The following is a 20,060-nucleotide window of genomic DNA, read 5'->3' on the forward strand; positions in this document are numbered from 1 at the left end:
TTTCGTTGCAATATCTTGGCCAGTCGGGGAATGGAATAAACCAATCCTCTGGAGAGTTCAGTACCAGTATTTCCTTTTTTTCCTTTTTTTTTTTTTTTTTGATTGCACTGTATTGCTTACGTAACTCAGGTCTTTTGGGAAGCGACCCCGAGCCTGATTGATCTGTTTAAATTGGCGCAAAGGGAGCCCCTGGTGCGACTCGCTCAGGTTGGTTTAACTGCAGCGATGAGTGGTGGGCACGGGACCGGGTGACCAAAGGTGCGGTGTCAGGCTCGTGGATGGCACAGTAGCTGAGCCTGCTCAAGTCACCAGCCCCAACCCACCGCGGCTGCCCATGCAGGCTTTCCTTCTGCTCTGCTGAGGTCTGGCACTCAAACTGCATGGAGCAGCCTCTCCCCACTCCGCTCCAGCACAATATTCCCCATCGGATGAGACTCCTTGGACAGGAGGGTTCTCTCACCTGGCTCCTGCTGTCGGGACTGGCGAGGAGCAGTACTTCTGCGCGGCAGAGCTGGGGAGGGGGTGGCCTTTGGCAAGAAGGAGTGTCGAACAGCACGGGCTGGAAACCAGGCTCTCCCAGAACAGCATGTCTGATCACAGCGTTAGTTGATCAGGAACAGCTTGAACTGAACGTGTGTCTCCCTAAATGCCCGCATAGAGTTTTGCACCAGGTTGAGTTGGTTTTAAAAGCATTGATATTAAATTATTACAACTTCTGCCCGTGGACAAGAATCAAAGCAGCTTCCAGAGCTCATTTACAAAAGGGGTTGGAAAAGTTATTTCAAGTTAACAGCCTATATTTCAGTAGTAGTTATCTGAACAGGTGGGGACTGGGGGAAGTAAGGCCATTAGCCAAATCATGAATCATAAGCTAATCAGATTGCCACCCATGTTTGCACCAAAAGAAAAAAAAAAGCAGTGCACGAAAATACCACACATTGCTATCTACAGAACTGACTCAGCAACAACCCAAACTTTTGTTGGGATTTGCCAGAGTGAGTCGCCACACTTCCCTTTGGTATGGGCATGGGCTCTCTCTGTAAGCCACCAGAGAGGCTGGCTCTCCTCTGACTCCACCACCTCTGAAGGCCTGGGGCTTGTTTGTCCTCTTTGCTGCCCACCACATTTCTGCTCCATCCAAGCAGGGATGAGTTTGGGGCCTTCTGCTCTTTTGCATTTACTCTTCATCAGGGTCTGTTCTGCTACAGCAATCAGCCCCTGGGCTTGAGGCTCTTCCCGCAGGGGAGCTGGCAAAGCAGAGAGACCAATTTCAGATGTCCCAGGCGGGCACTCCAGGACATCCGCAGCCTCCACCTCCTCCAGGAACGCTGCAAGCTCCTCTCGCTGGTGCAGGAGGATGCCTTTGGTGCCCAGGAAGAAGCAGCTCACAGAGCTGTTCTTTGACCCTTCCAAAACCCAGGTGAAGGGCTGTGAAGAACCATTCCATGGCCCAACTCTGCCAGGCAGCACGGGCTGCAGCAGGTCTGCACTGCCCACGTGCCGCAGCGGGGTTTTCCGCCACTGAGGAGTCCCTGGGGTAAAAGAAAAGAAATATGGAGATGTAACCAGACTGAAAATAAAATAAAACAAAAACTACACTGTTGAAACTCTGTTGATGTCAGTGGAATTCCTTGTGTCTTACACCAGCGAGCAGAAAATCAGATCTAAAGTGCCGAGGCTGCTGGCAGATGCTCGCCTGTTTGTGTGTGCAGCGGAGAAAAGTGCTTGTTTGGTGCTGATTGCAGACTATGGAATAAGAGCAATTTCTCATCCCACCTCCACAGGAGCTATTTAAATAGTTCTACACCCACTTTGAAAGATGCTCAGTTAGAAAGGGAGTAAATCTGGAAGTTATTACTCCTCGAAGGAAGAAGCACCAATAAACAGGCTCTGCTCAGACTGCCGGCACTCTCGGGGATCACACCTGCCTAAGAGCTACAGCTCCCTCCACCAGCCTGCCTTCGCCATGGAACACTTTTCATTAGGCAGCCCGCAGAGAAAGCACACGCTGCGGGAACGAGTCCTGCGGCTGGTGTCCGAGGAGCCCTTCGAGCCGACTCTTTGTCCCAGTGACGCCATGGGCCAGAGCCCAGCTGGCCACATGCAGACCAAGCCACCACGCGCTCCCCATCCAGCGCAGGAGGGGAGGGAACGGCCAGCAAAAGCCAAGGACACGCAAGGCGAGGTGATAGGCAGAGCGCTAATTAAAAAAGCCCTTATGAAATACTGGGGACAGGGTTGTGCCACGCGCAGTCATTAAATGCCTCCCTTTCCCCTCCTTGGGGATTCCCGGCCACGGACTCACTCGCAAAGTGAGCGGCTTTTGCCAGCTCTTTCCCAAAACCGGGGGTGGAGATTTAACCCACGGCGCAGCACCTCTGCGGGGCTGCCGGGGGGATGCTGCCCTCTGCCCGGCCGCTCTGCCAGCTGCCCGTGTCCCATGTCACCTCCCACTTTGCTGACCCTCCTGCCCAGCGGGATGGTGCAAATCAGCGGAGGCCCTTCCCCAGAGTGGCCAAGTCTCTTCCCGGGGGAGATCGAGGGAAAAGTTAAAGGCAGGTGGGGAACTGGGCCACCAGCTCTGTGCAGGACAAGCCAGGAGAGAGCCAGGCACCTTGCCGCTGGTGGCTCCCAAGCCGTCTGCAACGTTGGTCACACCTGAGAGCAGAGGTTCAGGCAGCCAGGGAGCTCTCCCAATCCCACCACATTAGATGTTTGTGGATTTAAGGTGTTTCTGAATTAGGCTGCACCCAAAGAGAGACTTCTATGAATTTACCCACTAAAAATAGCCGCAGAGTGCCTAAGTCCCCTAATGAATCTCCTACGATGCTACTGTCAGAGCCAGCTGCTTGTATTTATACCCTCTCAGCGCAGCCATCCTGCTCTGTAACGCTGCACGCCGGGGCCCCGACCCTACAGCGAGTTTCAGGCAAAGCCCTATTTGTCTCTGGCTTTCCCCCAGCAGACCTCTACTGTGAGATTAAGATCTTAATATTTATAAGCCTCTGGTTTTACTATCTGTTTAATGTCACGGTAAATCAGGTGCCTACACTGCTATCCCTCCAATCCCACCTGAAACCCTTACCTTATTAGCAAAGGTCAGTTATGTTTTTCCTTAAAAATAAACTAATCATAAAACCGCAGTGATTTTCTCACATTTAAATAGCCTCTGTAACAACCAATTATTTCCGAGGACATGAGAAACAGCTGTTGCAATGCCGAAGCTCAAACAGTTACATCTCAGCTATCTGAACGGGTAAGAGTTGATATTTTTATTCCCATGTGATATTACCAAGACGTGATAAACAACCACGGTGTTAGTATTAATTTGTGGAGCAAAGATCACTTTAATTTGCTCCAGCCTGAAGAATAATTTTAACAGAGTGTTACCGTTCCACAAACAACTATTTGAATGTCTGTTCTGCCTTTCCCTCCTTTTTTCCCCTCTTCCTTTTGTTTTTGATAAAGCAACACAAGCCTGGGCAAGGGCTATTTGAAGGCAGAGACAGTTTGTAAGCCAGCCTGAAATCCTTCCAGATTGGGGAGTGGACTTCAAAAAACACTTTCCAAAGTTTAATCCGGCACTTTCAACTACTGAATAAAAGGAGAGCACCGACTGCCTCCCGGGGACCTTCTCGGCTCCCACCAGAAGGCGGGCAAACATCACACAGGAGTGGGTTCCTCTCCCGCGGCCTTCAGGTGAGGACTTCTGCTAAACGCTTCTCTCTTCAATCTGCGTATAATCACCCCAAATCAAAGTGGGATCTGCGGGTACTTGGCATCTGCGGAAACCGGGCTGCCTTCGTTCACGTTTGTAAATAAAGAGCCAAGCCTGGAGCTCCAGGCCGTCAGCTCTGCAAGGTTTTGCTTGATTCTTTGGACATCCTTGTTGCACTTAGCCACAGAAAAGCATGTCCCCAGCACAAAGAATGGTGGTTTGAGCTAATTCAGCAACAGGGTAACATTTTTGAACTACACATGTGCCTGTCGCCAAGCCCTTCCAAACATCTTAGCTGCACTGTGTTTTTATGCTGCTTTTCTCCCTAGGATCATGGCACACTTGACAACGGTGATAAACCAGCTCTCGGGCTGTCCTATTAGCCAGAAAAGCATTATCAACCCCACTTAGGTGGAAACCTGAGGCCCACAGGTAATCTAATAGAGTGATTATCCTGGGTAGTTACTAAAACCAAGCTGGTCTCAGGAGGGGAGTCCCACTCCACGCACTCTGGGAGGATGCTCTCCTGGAAGGCACGGGGGTGATTCTAAGTCTCTTACTTGGGCAAACGCTTCAAGCACAGAGTTACCAGATTAAAAAAAAAAAAGGGGGGGGGGTAGGCACAGGTGAGCGTGTGACAGCATTTTATTTTATGTTTTGTGTGGATTTCAATCCAAGAAGCACATTTTGAGGTTCAGGCTTGACCCCTGTAGGCAAAGTAGATGGAGGAATGCCCAGTCAAGGACATTATTCAACATCATCAAAACTAAGGTGCATCCAAGAGTGCAAAGCAGTAGGAATTTTTTCACATAAAAAAAGTGGAAGGTACCATGGACTTCATGCTCCTCCAGAGTTAGGTGGCAGCTGAGCAGGGAACTCTGAGGAATTAAACTTTGGAGGCATCTAAAGTGCACCCTCAGCAAGTTTGCAGACGACACCGAGCTCAGTGGTGCGGTTGACACATCTGAGGGATGGGACGCCATTCAGAGGGACCTGGGCAAGCTCAAGAAGTGGGCCTGTGTGAACCTCATGAGGTTCAACAAGGCCAAATGAAGGGTCCTGCACGTGGGCCGGCGCAATCCCTGGCATCAATGCAGGCTGGGGGATGAAGGGATTGAAAGCAGCCCTGCTGAGAAGGACTTGGGGGCACTGGTGGATGAAAAGCTGGACATGAGCCAACAATACGCACTCGCAGCCCAGAAAGCCAACTGTATCCTGGGCTGCATCAAAAGAATCATGGCCAGCAGGCTGAGGGAGGTGATTCTGCCCCTCTACCCATCTCTGGTGAGACCCCACCTGCAGTACTGCATCCACCTCTGGAGCCCTCAGCACAGGAAAGACATGGACCTGTTGAAGCAGGTCCAGCGGAGGGCCATGAAGATGATCAGAGAGCTGGAGCACCTATGCTATGAGGACAGGCCAAGAGATTTGGGTTGTTCAGCCTGGAGAAGAGAAGGCTCCAGGGAGACCTTATTGCAGCCTTTCAATACTTAAAGGGGGCCTACAGGAAAGATGGGGACAAACTTTTTAGCAGGGCCTGTTGCAATAGGACAAGGGGCGATGGCTTTAAAGAGGGAAGATTTAGACTGGATATAAGGAAGAAATTTTTTACAATGAGGGTGGTGGGGCACTGGCACGGGTTGCCCAGAGAGGTGGTAGATGCCCCATCCCTGGAAACATTCAACGTCAGGTTGGACGGGGCTCTGAGCAACCTGATCTAGTGGAAGATGTCCCTGCTCATTGCACGGGAGTTGGACTAGATGACCTTGAAAGGTCCATTCCAACACAAACTACTCTATGATGCTAAAGCTACAGCTGGACACCAAGAGAAAAACCCAAAATGAGGAGTCCACACTAATCCACCTCTTTAAAAATCTGGCCCCCAGTGACTCACCACAGATTGGGCAGGTGTTAAGTTGCAAAGCCAGAAATAGAAAACCGATTCTCTCTCCTGGCCTTTCATTTGAGGCCTTGGACAGATTCCCAGACAACTGCCAGCCATATGAAGATATAAATTATTTGGAAGAGTGCAAAGGGTAATGGACCAGGGTCAAAAGCCACCTGCAAGCCTGCAGACCCTTAGCAGGCACCAAACCTGGGGATTGAGACTCGTGTATGTGCCACGTGGATATGTTGAAATACCCTTTCACTGCCGATTCTTCCTTTTCTCCAGGCAGAATTTCTATTATATGCTGGTTTGTGCTCCACCATCCACCTGCCTCCTAGCAGATGCAGGCAGATTTATCACTGCAGAGAAAGGTAGGCTGCCATTTCTGGAATGCTTTGCCTCCAGCGCCTGCCCAGGCTGCGGATCACTCTCCGGCCGGAGAGCCGATGGCAGGCTGTGTGATTCCTGCCGGCTGCCGTGTTGCCCACAGGGCCCAAGCAGCAGCAACGAAATGGGCTGGAGACATGTCATGCAGGCTGATTTCATTCTGTTACGGAGGAAAGTTACGAACAGCAGGCGAGATAGCTGGTTTAGAAAGGCGGTCTCCAAAAAGGCAACCCATCACCCATAGCCCCTCTTCCCCCAGTTAGGGGCACACACACGTCTCCCTGAGTAAGTCTTGCCTGGCACAACAGGATCAAGATCCGTCTGGAGCAATCATTCCACAACTCAGGAATACTGGTAGCGGCCATCCGCAGAGGTTTATTTCTCTGTGCTCTAAAATGACCCCCTAACTGCCTGTGACCAGATCCAAATACTGTAAAGCTTAAGTAGTTGCTGCTGCTGCGCTGTGGGCTGCAACGTGGGTACCTCAAGCGCAGGGCCATTCAGCTGGAACCCCAACAGCTTTCGCTTCCCTCCCACACTTCTCCATTGCGGTGAGCAGCACTTTCGTGCCACGGGCTCATCAGCACCCCATCCTCAAAACCTGCTCACAACAGCTACCATCCTTGGCACAGGCAGCAAAGCTCACAGGCTTCCTTTGCTGTTTGAAACCGGTCCCCAGAGGCTTAATTTGCAGACGGTAATGGGATTCCACCTTCCTGCGTCTGACAGAAGGTGCCTCTGCGAGCAGCCTTGGTTCACCTTTCAAGAAGCTGACCTCTTTTTTCTTGAACAGCATCCCGGTTTTGGTATGTGGGCTGTGACAAATGTTTCAGGGAAGGATTACAGGGTTAATTAACACATTAATATTTAATCCTGCTTCCCCACTATTGGGGTCATCGGCCAAAATTTCTGCCCCCTGGACCCAAATCTATGCCGGCCATAAATATGACTTTCTTCTCAGAATCTGACTTTTTCGTATTCTTATTTCCAACTCCTTTCTTCTGCCTCAAGCTTTGGCCCCCTTTCTTCAACAGCCCTCCCTACGATCAAATTATTTTGGAAGGGAATTGTCTTCTCTTGGCTCCAGCTACAAGATCGAACCTCATTTACTGTCAGTAATGTGCTCTTCCATGGTAGGCTCTCCCCTCTGTCGCTGAGAAGGCACACTGTCTTCATGCACGTTATCCTTACATTTCTTCTCCTCAACTCTGCAGAAGCGGAGGTAGAAGAGGAAAGGACACGACAGGAGCCACAGCTCACTTTTGTCATGGGCATGGAAAAGCATGGGGATGGGGATGCTTTTGGCCAAGACGGGGTTTCTGTCTCTCAGCTGGTGCGAGGCACCTCTGGATCTGGCAGCAGGAGGGTGGGAGGTGGGATCGCAGCCCAGAGAAGGCGAATCCGTTACAGTTTTAACACTGGATGCGAGCGGCAGGGAAAGCACGTTGGCACAGGCGTTAGCACAAGACAGTTTCTTGACATCCAGGATTTGTGCAATCAGCCTGAAGCCCGTTCCATTCAATTTCCCTGCAATTTTTTGCTGAGCTAGCAGGTTTGGAACACGTACACCCATCCACGGTGCCATCTCCCCTTCCAGCATCGGGGCTCCGGCTGCGCTCCCGCCACCCCTCCAGCCAGGCCCTGCCCCGGGTTTGCCGCACAGACCAGCCTGCACGACAGACCAGGGATCCCCCCAGCAACCCAGGCTCTCCCCAGTAGCCCGGGCTCCCGGGCATGGAGCTGACCGCCCAGGAGCTGCTGAGATGAAGCACAAAGGGGTAGCTGCAGGGATGGTGAGGTGCCTTGGCAGCTCCCTACAGCCCACTCATTTCATCCACATTTTCCATGCCATCCAGCCCCGAGTACCCAGGGCCTGCGCCCGGGGGATGCCAACCACACGGCGCCCCGGCCGGAGCTGGCGACGGTGGGGAGCGCTGGGTGCCCCTGGATTTAACGGCAGCCCCAGCGCAGGCACCAGAGCCATGTCCTCTCCTCTCTTCTGCCTTCCCCACCGGCGAGACGGGAGGGCAGCCGCGGCTCCCGGCCTGGCCCACGCCATCCCCAGGCGCCTCTTAATTGCTTTTTTTGTGTTTTCCCCCATTTTTGGGTAGTTGTGTCTGTTCCCCCCGGTACGCTCCCAGCCCAGCCGTGCCCCGGGGGTGGCTCCATCGCGGCGGCGCCGCGCTCGGCAGGGGGCAGCGGCGGCGGCACAGAGCCGAGCCGGGCCGGGCTGCCCCCGGCCGCGGGGTGCGGGCTGCACCGGGCGGGCGGGGGAAGGAGGAGCCCCCCAGGTGCTGTGCTAGGCCAGACCTCGCCGGATATCAGCCGGGGGAGCGGTGGTACCGGTGCCGCTGGGCAAGACACCGCCGCCCCCCCCCACTCCCCAGCACCGCCGCCGGGTCCGGCGGGGAGCGGAGGAGGGGTGGGAGGGGGCAGCAGCAGCGCCCCCCGCCCGCCGGGTTATGAATGGGTGCAGCGGAAGCCCCGCCCCCCCCGGACGTGACGCCCCGCCAATGGGGGCTCGGGGCTGCGTGGCTGGATGATGAGGTCAGCGCGGCGGGGCCGGGGCGGGGGCGGCGGCGCGCGGGGGGCCGGGTGAGGCGCGGGGGGTCGCGGCCCGCGGGCGGGCAGGGCAGGGCAGGGCAGCGCGCGGGGCGGGCAGCGCGCGGGGCAGGGCGGGCAGCGCGCTGGGGCTCGGCTGCCGCCGCGGCCCGGGGGAGGCGGGGAAGGGAGGAGGGGCGAGGAGGAGGAGGAGGAGAGGGAGGAGGAGGGTCCTCGCCGCCGCCGCCGCTCCGTGCTGGGGGCCATTCAGTGGGAGCGCGGCGAAGAGCGAGCGGCGCCGGGCGCGGGCGGGGGGTCGCCGGGCGATGCGGGGCTTCGTCAGGCTGCGGCGCGGCGGCGGGCTGTGAGCCGGGCTGGGCTTGGGCCGTGCCGGGCCGTGCCGGGCTGGCGGGGAGGGGAGGGGCGGGAAGGCGGGAGCGTGGCGGAGGAGAGGGCAGGCAGCCGCGGGAAGGCGGGAGCGGGGCTGCCCCGGTGCCCGCCCCGCGGCGGGGGGCCGGCCCCTGAGTGCATGCGGGGCGCCCCGCCGGGCCGCCGCCGGCCCGCCGCCGCCGCCTCCCGCCGCCCCTGAGAGACCGGCGGGGAGAAAAGTTGCGGCGGTCGCCCACATGCGCGGCCCCGGCCGGCGGCTTGGGGAACGGCGCCGAGCGGAGGTGGGCGAAGAGAGTTTGAAGCGCTCGCCGGCGGGAAGATGGCGGAGCGGAGCTGAGAGCGGCGCCCGGCGAGCTCGGGCCGCCCCCGCCTTCCTCCGCAGCCCCCCGGACCCCCCGCCGGACACATGCAGGCCAAAAAACGCTACCTGACGCTGCTCTCCGCCGGCACCTGTCTCGCCCTGCTGCTCTACCTGGGGGGCGTGCGGCTGCGGGCGGCCCGGCACCCGCCGCCCGGCAGCCGGCATGGCCCCCCCCCCGCGCCCCGGCGCCGAGCGGCCCTGGCCCCGCTTCCCCGACGCCCTGCGGCCCTTCGCCCCCGCCGAGCGGCCGGGCCCCGAGGGCGGCGGCGGGGGGCGCGTCTCCCCCCGGCAGCGGCGGGACGCCAGCGCCGGCCTCTACCGCGGGCGCCGGTGCCGCATGGAGTCCTGCTTCGACTTCGGCCAGTGCCGGAAAAACGGCTTCAAGGTGTACGTGTACCCGCAGCAGAAGGGGGAGAAGATCGCCGAGAGCTACCAGAACGTCCTGGCCGCCATCGAGGGCTCCCGCTTCTACACCTCCGACCCCGGGCAGGCCTGCCTCTTCGTCCTCAGCCTGGACACGCTGGATCGGGACCAGCTCTCCCCCCAGTATGTGCACAACCTCCGCTCCAAGGTGCAGAGCCTCCACCTGTGGAACAACGGCAGAAACCACCTGATTTTTAATTTATACTCCGGCACCTGGCCCGACTACACCGAGGATGTGGGGTTCGACATCGGCCAGGCAATGCTGGCCAAAGCCAGCATCAGTACTGAAAACTTCAGACCCAACTTTGACGTTTCTATCCCGCTCTTTTCTAAGGATCATCCTAGGACAGGAGGGGAGAAGGGATTTTTGAGGTTTAACACCATCCCTCCTCTCAGGAAGTACATGTTGGTATTCAAGGGGAAAAGGTACCTGACGGGGATAGGGTCAGACACCAGGAATGCCTTATATCACGTCCATAACGGAGAGGATGTTGTCCTCCTGACCACCTGCAAGCATGGCAAAGACTGGCAAAAGCACAAGGATTCGCGTTGCGATCGAGACAACGCCGAATATGAAAAGTAAGTGAGCGGTGTCCTTTCCCTGTCCACGCGTCCCCAGGGGCACACTGGCATGCCCTGGCTGCTGGGCAGATGTGTGCTGAGGTGCTGACGGCTGCTCGATGGCCGGAGAGAAATTGCGATCTCTCCTTTGGGTGGGTCGGTCGCTCCTCCTGTCCCCGTCGAGGCTGCCGGCTGGCTCTGTGCTGCTTTGGCCGGGGGAGATGGCAGGGAGGTGTCCCCGCAGCCTTGGGGACTGATGACCTGTATCTGCAGCCCTTTGGCTCTGCAAACCAGCCAGCGGCAAAGATGCTGCCAGAGGATGCTCTGACATCTGGCACTGCCCTTCGTCCCCCCCGGTGCCTCGTAGGGTCGATGCCCCATGCCTTCACTGCCCCGAGACAAAAGTTTGTGCCAGTCCTCAGCCCCCTTCGGTGCGCGCATGAGCCCAGCTCCTGCGGTGGGTTGGTTGCTGAGGGTGATTGCTAGGATGCTCTCTCCAAAAAGCACTGCCCGGCGTCTGGCCGGTGTCTGTGTATCTCCACAGGCGAGGCAGTAACTTGCCCCGCTGTCTTTTTCCTCTCTCTTCAAACCAGCACAGCATCAGTAAAGAAAGGAGGAAAAAGAAAGGCTGGCTGCGTTCATGTCCTGTCTCTGAGTTTCTGATTTTTACATGTGAGAGGGATACACCGGTGGTGTGGGCAGAGCATGTGTTTTCTGTGAATGCTTGGTTTCCTGGCTTTCCCCGATTTTTATCTGTTGGTAATGTCACTGTGTAGCCCGGTTTTGTGTCGCTGTGGTGCTACCCTTGTCTTACAGTCTGCTTTTCAGGTTTGTATATATAGCTGCCGGGAAAATCGCTTCCTGGGAATTGCCTCCAGGACGGCGATGCTGACTAAGCCGTTTGCAACTGATTAGTTCATTTAAATGCCGACCACCGCTATGTTGGCTGCAGAGTAGGTGTATACGTATGAAGTTTTTCGCATGAGAATGTTTTGCATGTAGCAGGAGTTAGACGCTGAATTAAAACAGACCAGCCGTGTAGCGCTGAGCAGCGCACGGTGGAGCTGCACCAAGAGCTGCCAACGGCTGGAGGGATTTGCGAAGCACGGAGGAATATGGGTGGAAGAATACTCCTGGAGAGCAGTCGGGAGGAAACTACGGTGGCATTAAGGCTGATTGAAATTTCCAGCTGGCTGCCTGTTTCTCCACCGAAACTCTCCACAGGGGGTTGGGAGAGACGGGGAAGGTTGGCACCGCAGCGCCGGGAAGCCTGTGTGTGCCTGGGTGAACTCTGCTCACCCTCCAGTTACTGTAAATCCGCCGTAGAGGGGGAGGAAACAGCAGTGCAAATACTGGTGGACTTCTAAATCCCATTCACTTTCAGAAAACTGATGAACGAGTGGTGAAGTGATGTGCATGTGGAAACGATACGGCGGCGGTACTGAGTCATCAGTAGAGATACTACACTCATGTTATTTGTGACCTGGGGGTCCCTTTGGCTTGTGACCTCCTTTTTAGGGAATATTTTTGGGGGAAGGGAAGAAGGGAGACCTGACAATTGTAGCCTTGCGGGCTGTGCTGGTTTTTGGCATAGATCTCGGCAATTGGAGCAAATTTATAGATAGGTAAAGTCCTGGTTATTTACTGCCTTCTACAGCATGCGTGCTGCTGAATTGTCATGAAAACAAACTCTCCCGTGGTTTGATGTGAGTAGGGCCATATTCACTTTTTTTCCAGCTATCCCATTTGTTCTAATAAAAGATAGACTTCTCCCCATAAGTTCTGCCCCTCCTAATGTGTCTTTGCCACTTATTTTGTAGCGACGGGTGTACATAACAACCCTCAGGGGATATGGAAGCGTGAACCCAACTGGTATACAAAAAACATACTTGCTGCTAAGATGCAGCCGTGTTTGGGGTGGGGTATGAGGACTTAAATATTCGTTGCCACACTACTGTTAAAGACAGGAAGTAAAAAAAGAAAAAGAAAAGATCATTACAAGAAAATAAGATTACTCCAAGAACCGAGGCTGAGTCTGTGGTTGGGCCACTGAGATGAACAGGTTCGCTCTGGCGAGCAATGGCAAATGCTGAAGCTCTTTAGCCTGGCGTCTTACCAGAGCGAGTGCACCTGCCCGAGCCTGCTGCTGCCCCTCCGCACGCCCGCTTCGGTGCTGATTCGCAGCAAAGTATGCCATCTGCTGATCTCCCAGCACGGCATCCTGCAGTGGCCTGCCTTCTCTGCCTCTCCCTGGCAAATAAGGACCACGCCTGGTGCTCCGCTTCCCTTATAAAATCCGACAAGGTCACATCCCCAGGGAACCGTAACTGCAGTCCAATGGTTGAAATGCTTCTCTGCCGGTGCGTAACCCAGGTGTGAAAGCTGTAGGAGGGTCTCCGCTATTCACCCCACCCAAAGCAGCATCCGATGATGAATGAGTCTGTAGTGCTTGGGAAAGAAATGTCTCTAAATACAACTGCGCCTTGAAAACTGCACGCAGAGCTGCTCTTGTGGGGCTTTTGGGGCTTGGATTTAACAACGTGTCCTCAAGGTTTTAATCAAAAAGGAGAAAAATGCATTCTCCAAGATATGTGTATTTGTGTATCCATATAGAGTTGGGAAAGTCGCATGTTGTGCTCTTCTGTGCCGGTTTTCCCATCCTCTGCTGTGCCGCTTATGCTGTTTCACCTGGTGTGAAAGGCAGGGGTGTGGGTGCCCTGGCTGTGGAGAGCTGGCCCCGCGGCACCGGTCCTTGCCAGGGCGAAATATGAGCGATTTGCTCTAGATGAGGCCTTGCCAAGCCGGGTACATTAGGTGACCAGATTTTAAAACATGGTAATCTCTTGTCAACAGGAGAGTGGTGTTATGTTGTGTTACGCTTGGTGCCAGTGCACACTGCAAGTTAGTTGTGATGGGGTTTCATCCACAGTGCGACATTCGGTGTTGGGTTTGAACCAGGTCCGCCTGTCCGCAGGATGCGTTGTTTCCTCTCTCGGAGACTGAAAGAGCCAAGAAAGGTGACTTCGTGACCTGTGGAAAAGGCATAGAGTGTCTTATTTAACTTGGAGGAAGGAGGGAAGGGCATGTGCGTATTTGACTGTCTCCCTGAATTGTATTGAAAGATCCATCTCTATGTTACAGCTAATTAATTTGCATCCCAGTTATGCATCTCAGCAGATAAAGCTGATGCAGACTAAAATGAATTGCATTATCATGATTGGACTACTAGCAAACAGCATATAAAGGAAAACAAAGAAAAACTCTTTCTTTATGGTGCACTTGGCTGTCAAAGTTGGCCTTTGTCACCCAGTGCTGGGTCAGCTGGGCTTTCTGAATTTCTTCACGGTAAGATTTCGGCATCAAGCTTTCTGTTTCACAAAGGGTTAAGTGAATAAACAGTGCTGCTGCTGAAGTTTGAAGACAGCCTCTTAAATATTTAATGACGGTCTAAATATATACATATGTACAATGTGTTTTAAACAAAGGCAGAATTCATGTACAGGCTTAACTGGTTCCAAATAATTACTTTTTGGAAGGTAATATAAATGACTACGGATACCGAAAGAAATGGAGGAATGCAATGTTCTAGTAGAGCCAGATGAAAAAAAGAGATTTGCACCAAAATGGGGATCTTTCTAGGAAAGTAAATAATGTTGTGTGTGGTGTATCCCCTGATCTGCAACAGCCCTGCCCTTGGAAGATGGGGAGAGTGATGGTATCCAAAAATGTAAGGTCTTGTCAAAAACTCATTCAAGGAGGCTTTTTGCTCGTATCTGTGCCGGGTAGCTGAAGTTAATGATAGTAATGAAACAGAGGAGTAAAACAAATGAACAGGGTTGAAGGGAGTAGGATGGAGGAGGAGAATTGAGCAAAAAATGTGCTTTTTGGAGAAATGTGAGCTTTCGGTGGAGGACAACTAGTGTAGGGAGGTGTTCTTTATAGACTTAAGTTTTTTGGCTAGTCAGTGCTGAGAAAGCCTGCGTGATCGAGACTGAACTGAGAAAGGCAGGCAGAACACAGAGGACCTCACGAGGTGGGACTAGTTCTGGGAGAGGAGGTTGGAGCGTGGGGCTGAGGAGGAGCCTGCGGAAGGAGGCTGTGCCTGGGTCTACCTGGGGCTGCTGGGCGCTGGCAGGACAGGGAGAGCGCAGCAGCACACCGGGTGCTTACGCCTGTGAGACGTCTCTGCAGGGCACACGACAGCATTGAGCAGGTGAAAATATCCAGCTGAACATTTTCATTGATCTTTGGTAGGCTTACCTGGTGTGCACTGTACCGGTGGAACATGTGCCAATCACGGCTGAACCTGCTACCCGTGAAAATGCTGTCCTAAGCAAAGGTTACAGTCGTGCAATAAGCACAGAATGGGAACAAAAGCAACTTTTAGTTTCGCCTCCTTCCCGTCATAAAATACACATATATAAAAAAAGAAGCGGTGGAATTAGACACTAGCAATGACTTTGCCGCTCGCAAGACCAGCATGAAAATGTGAAGTAAGGCTTAGGCGTGCCCGTCCAACATGTGGTGATAATCTAGACGCTGCATACACATATGTGTGTATGTTTCAAACAAAGCTGAGATTCCAGTATTTTCAACGTACTGAGCTTCAGTGTATTCTGTTAAAATACAGATATAAATGCCACACTTAATCACTACTGGAATATTTTCTGAAAAATATTTTAAAGCCTTCACAAGTCAGCTCCTTTGCGGCTGTTTGGGCCAGGGCTGAGAAATGCCCCAAGTTCAGGGTGGCTGTTGTCCGGGACATCTGAAGTGAGATGGGAACCAGCCCGTGCATCTTGTATATCACCAGGCTGCTTCGGGAGCTTGGATGAAACTCAAGAACTACTGAGAGAGCTTGGGCATTTTCCCAGAGTATCTTGGCTCTTGCAGAGACCTATCCCCACCAGACTGCTTTTTTATTTTAATATCAATTTTCAAGAAACTGGAAATTTGCCTGGTTTACAATGCGCTTATTCCAAAATGCAGCAAGCAGGTAAATAACAAAGCTTTCACGTACATCTGAGAAATAAGGGATTTGCTCTAGCGTGTTCCTCCTGCTCTCTCTGTGTATTGCAAAGTGTCCTTATGTGCCTTTTAAATGATGATTTATTGCAAGTAGTGCCCTAGAGGGGGGTAGGGGCTCCCACCTGGGACGCTCTGGGCTGATGCCCTGGCAGGAGCTGGGAGCAAAAGGAGCATCCCTGCATTAGCGGCTGGTGGTTGCGATCCTCAGCCTGGCCATTTGCACCAAGCTCTTCCCTTTCGGAAAAGGGGTGGAAGAGGGTGGACACCTGGGCACGAGCGCGTTTCCCTGTGCCAGCGGTGCCGAGCGCCGCGGCGTGTGTGGCCGGGTGTGCGGGGTCAGGCACCGGCAGAGGAGCCCGCCCTGCCCGCTGGCATTAAACCAGGCGCCCTCCTAACCTCAAGTAATTAAGTTTTCTTGTGGGGCGAGTTATTATTATAATTGCTTGCCCCAGGCTTTTCTGCATCTTTCTGTGAAGCATCTCATATGAGGCTCTGTGGTGACAAAGCATTGCAGTAGATGGCTGATCTGGTTCGGAGCAGGCGTTTTCTGTATGCAGAAAAGTAGGTGAACACTGCTTTCACAGCCAGAGGGGCTCCGCTTTTATTTTTCCTGCCTAGGAAAATTGTTCTAGGATAATTTATTGACAAATAAAGAGGTGCTTGGCAATAGAACAGAACTCAAACCAAAAAACGATCCGAGTCATCATTTTAATTTTAAGCACAATTAATCATGAAATGGGTGGTGTGAAGGGTTTCTTGAAGCCAGATCAGAACTGAGCTAAAAGTAATGTTTCCAGCTGCCCGTTTGGGCAAGATGAAGCCCTGCCGTGTCCTCAGCGAGGTGCCCTCAGCGAGAAGGTGCTGCAGAGTGTCCTGCAGTGCCCCCACCTTCTCACCCTCCCTGGCGGGGAGTTTCACAGGGCAAACCCCGACTTGTGCAGGACTTTTTGTACCAGGCTAAGGTGAGCTTCATTGAAACTGCTCCTAAAGGAGAGGAATGGCCAAATTTGTGGTTTTCCTTGCGTGCTGCTGCCTGCTGCTCCCTGCTGCATTGGGAGTGTTCCCAGCCATGGACCCCTTTGCATCTGGGCAGTGGTGTATCTCCCTGAGAGGATGGGATTGCACGAGAGGAGTTTCAGCTCAAGGCAGACCCGAGCGAAAAAGGCTACTGGTTTGACTCTGCTGGAAATAATCCTTTTGCCCCACATACAGCCCTGGAACAGCGCACTGGAGAGTAAACCGGCATCTGCTTGCGGGAGAGGGAGGTAAATGAAACTGGTCGGCACAAAGCACTTATTTACTCAACAGATGTGAGTCAAGAGAACGTGCTGTAATCTGATGATTTCTGGAGTATTTTCTGTGATTGTTTTCCCTTTCTCTCTGCAGGGTTTCTTTCAGAAAATCCACAGAGTTTTGTGGTCTTAGGTAAACAAACCGTTTTGCTAACCAGGGAAAAATAATCAGTAGGTACGTAGATAACTGTTTGGCCTGTGAAGGGAGTTAAATGCCGTGCTCCGTACTGCTAGGGTGACTGACTTCTCAAGGACTTGGCTATATTGAGAGGATGATGCAAGATATATACTCCTCTCCCATGTTGTATGGAGATCAGTTCAGCACGTGGGAATGTGTGAGTATAACTTCAGGTTATATTTAAGGTTCTGCAGCTTTGCCAAGTATTTTGGGACATACAGGTTTCAAAACTTTCTTGTGGTTTACACTGAGCAGTAGATTTCTTCCTCCTCCTTGTGTTCATCCAGCTATGCTGTGCTTTTACGTAAAGCTTTGTGTTGCTCTTTCTTAATCCAAATTTCAGGAGGAAACAGGACATACATCATCACTGTCTCGCCCTGAATTGAAGAGCCTCCTCAGTCAACTGGAGGGAGCATCGATGTTATGCGGTGCTGATGATAACTCATCCCCATCCATGTCTCTGAAGCAGGCAGGGAGGGAGCTGGGGCAGGAGGGGGCCGTGGCACTGGGTGTGTGGGGGGGAGTAAGGATCCAGGCCAGAGCGCGGCGGGAGTCATTATTTCTTTCACTTGCGGAGCAAATTATCCTTTGTAACAGTTGACACCCATGCACTGGAAGAAACGGAGGGGCATGCTTAGAGCAGTCTCTGTCCTGGTGTACCCGCATGGGCGCCATGGGGCCAGTTCAGCAGCAGAGAGACCAGCACGCTGCTGGAGAAACTGGTTTAAGGAGTGAATTCCAAATGAGAACAAAAGAGAGGAGATTTGTTTCACATGAGAAAAGGGAAGTAATGCTTTGAGAAATAAAGGCCCTGTCTCAGCAAAATGTTGTACCCAATTGCTTTGCAGAGAAGGAACCGGTGTGGGTGCCACCGGTCTGATGGCTTTCCAAATGTGATCTGACTTCCTAAAATGTTACCTTTTCTTGGAGTAAGAAAACATAACTTTAAGCCAGTCAAGGGTGTTAGGCCTCCTCGTAACAAGAAAGAGAAGATGCTTTTTTCTTTAAATGTATTAAGTTTTCCCTGGATTTAACCTCAGTTTTTTGGGTGGTGTAGTGCTGTCTCCTCGGCAAGGATGCAGGTGGGGCACTAAGCCAGTGTTCCCTGAAAGGTTCTAGAGTTGGGTGGTTTATGCTGGCTAAGTCAGGCTCCCATTTCATATTCCAGTAAGACAGACTTCTCCGCACTCCTGCAGTCCCTGGGTGAAGTGTGGTGCTGGCAGGGCTGTGGCAGGACCTCCTGCCTTCTCCTTCCTGTGGCACTCGTGGTCTTGGGGCTGCAGTAGGATGGCCAGGATTGCCACTGGCCACTGTGGTTACATTTCCGTATGCCTTTAAAATGGGGAAGAATGCTTTGCTTTCCCTAAGTGTTTTTGCGGTCTACCTTATTGCTTTATAACGTTTTTTAGAGAAAGTGCTGTGTGAAACTGATACGTTATTCGTCAGTGTTTTCTGTATCCCCTTCTCAGGAAGCATCAGTAAGTGAAGGTCTAAATTGTGACTTTCCGATAAAAGGTGGTAGTTGTCAGAAGCAGTATAAAGCAGCTGTTTGTGTGTATGGGGGGAAATCCCTACAAAAACTTTTTGGGTGTTTGACATTCTTCCTAGGTCAGGATACATGGTCATGCTTTTTATCATGAGCGTTTTAACTTCCCTTGCTTCACGCAGGTGCTCCCAAAGGCCACTGCTTTTCCAGGCTCTGAAGCACTGCCATTTCTGATCGCTGCTCTGAGGCCTCCCATGGTACCGTTAGCAAATTCAGTAAAGCTCTTCTGCCTTAAGTTGACTTTTTTTCCCTGTGATGGTTTCTCGTCCAGAAATACATGAAAACGAAATAATTCCCGGGTTCCTAAGTGAATTTCCCGTTGGTTCACTTTTTTCTCTCTAATATACTCTTTGTGTTTGTGAATGAAACAGAATTAGGGCTAATTTAGTTGATTGGCTGCAAAACAAAAGTATTCAGTGCTAAGAATGGGAAATGAGAAGGCCTTTCTGAAATGTTAGTTCTTTGCATAATTGTAATAGATTATAATTATACAGTCGAGTGTTTAGCAGTGGATTTGCTGTAAACACGGTCATGGGAAATGTCTCGTTGCTCACTTGTGTCAGTTTGAGCCCCAGTGCGGTCCCGTCGATGGCAGTACAGGCATCTCTAATGACATTTTCTCTTTGAACAGGATGTCGTGTTATAGAAAATGCTATCTCCAGTTCCCCTCCGAGCTCCTCCCACAAAATTACCGCCAGTCGATGTGGCCATGTCAGACCGTTGACACAAATCAATAAGATCAATCATTCTTCAGCTCCTAAACAAAATTGAGAGCGTGATGCTGACGGGCTGCACAAAGCAATACTGGCAGTGATTCCTAAATGGCAAATGCATACATAACATTTGCAAAGTGTATGTGGGGGGCCCTGTCCAATTAATAATTAGTTCTCCAAGGATGTAAAAACGAGGCTAGTATAAATCATTTCCTACAACTGCAGTGTGCGCTATGACCCCTACAGCCCTCAGGCTGATGGAGAACGTCGCCTGCCCAACAGCGGTGCCGGAGAGGGGGAAGCGTGGCAGAGTTTGGTTAGGAATCCTGATTTTCTTCATTCTCTAGGAGATCTCAACTTCTTCTGATGTTGTTTTTTCTGCCCCGTGAATAACTGCAGACGTTTTATCTCAATGCTGGAATTCCTGGTGGAATTCAGGTAGTTCAGGGTGTAACTTCTAGAAAGCCCATCAAAATTGTAGTTGTTGTAGTCTGCAAGAATGAAATCAGAGGCTGCTTCTAAAAATCAGAACCTTTGTCTAAAGGGAAGACAAGTCTTTGTTTATAATGTCTGAATTTATATCTCTGAAGGCGTGTTTGGGTGTGTCTGCTTATAGACTCAGCTGCTTCAGGAAGATAAACACATAAATGTTTCATCTCCTTGATTTGCCACCAACCATTGTGCTGGGTGCTAGCAGATTTTTCTTTTAATTAATTATAATTTATCTAATCCTAATGGGAAACATAATTATAGGATTTATTTTTTAATACTGTGATTTCAGAATTACTTTATAAAAGAAGAGTAACGTTTCCCCCTTAAGGGCTGTTTAAAAATGAACAAACAAAATAAAAGAACAAAGTACACTTTGCTAAAAGTAATAAATCTCAGACAAGAAGCAAAAAAAAAAAGCATCTGATATGTTGGAGCCGCAATAAAGCTGAAAATTAATGATCAGTAAGTTGGTGCTGCAAGAGAGTGAATGCATTATGGATTTGCGGAGATGCCCATAGCTTATTAAATGTCAGCAAATTTTA

General features: G+C 52.0%; 1 protein-coding gene across 1 annotated transcript in view; it reads left to right on the forward strand.

Moving 5' to 3' along the window:
* Positions 1 to 9,012: 9,012 nt before the first annotated feature.
* EXT1 (exostosin glycosyltransferase 1) overlaps positions 9,013 to 20,060 on the forward strand; it is a 184,968-nt gene continuing 173,920 nt past the window's right edge. Inside the window, 2 exon segments of the mRNA XM_054189354.1 lie at positions 9,013 to 9,425; positions 9,427 to 10,287. Of these exon segments, the coding sequence (XP_054045329.1) occupies positions 9,331 to 9,425; positions 9,427 to 10,287 (956 nt within the window). The 5' untranslated portion in view covers positions 9,013 to 9,330.

This window comes from Rissa tridactyla, chromosome 2 (assembly GCF_028500815.1).
Source record: "Rissa tridactyla isolate bRisTri1 chromosome 2, bRisTri1.patW.cur.20221130, whole genome shotgun sequence".
Lineage (NCBI taxonomy): Eukaryota > Metazoa > Chordata > Aves > Charadriiformes > Laridae > Rissa > Rissa tridactyla.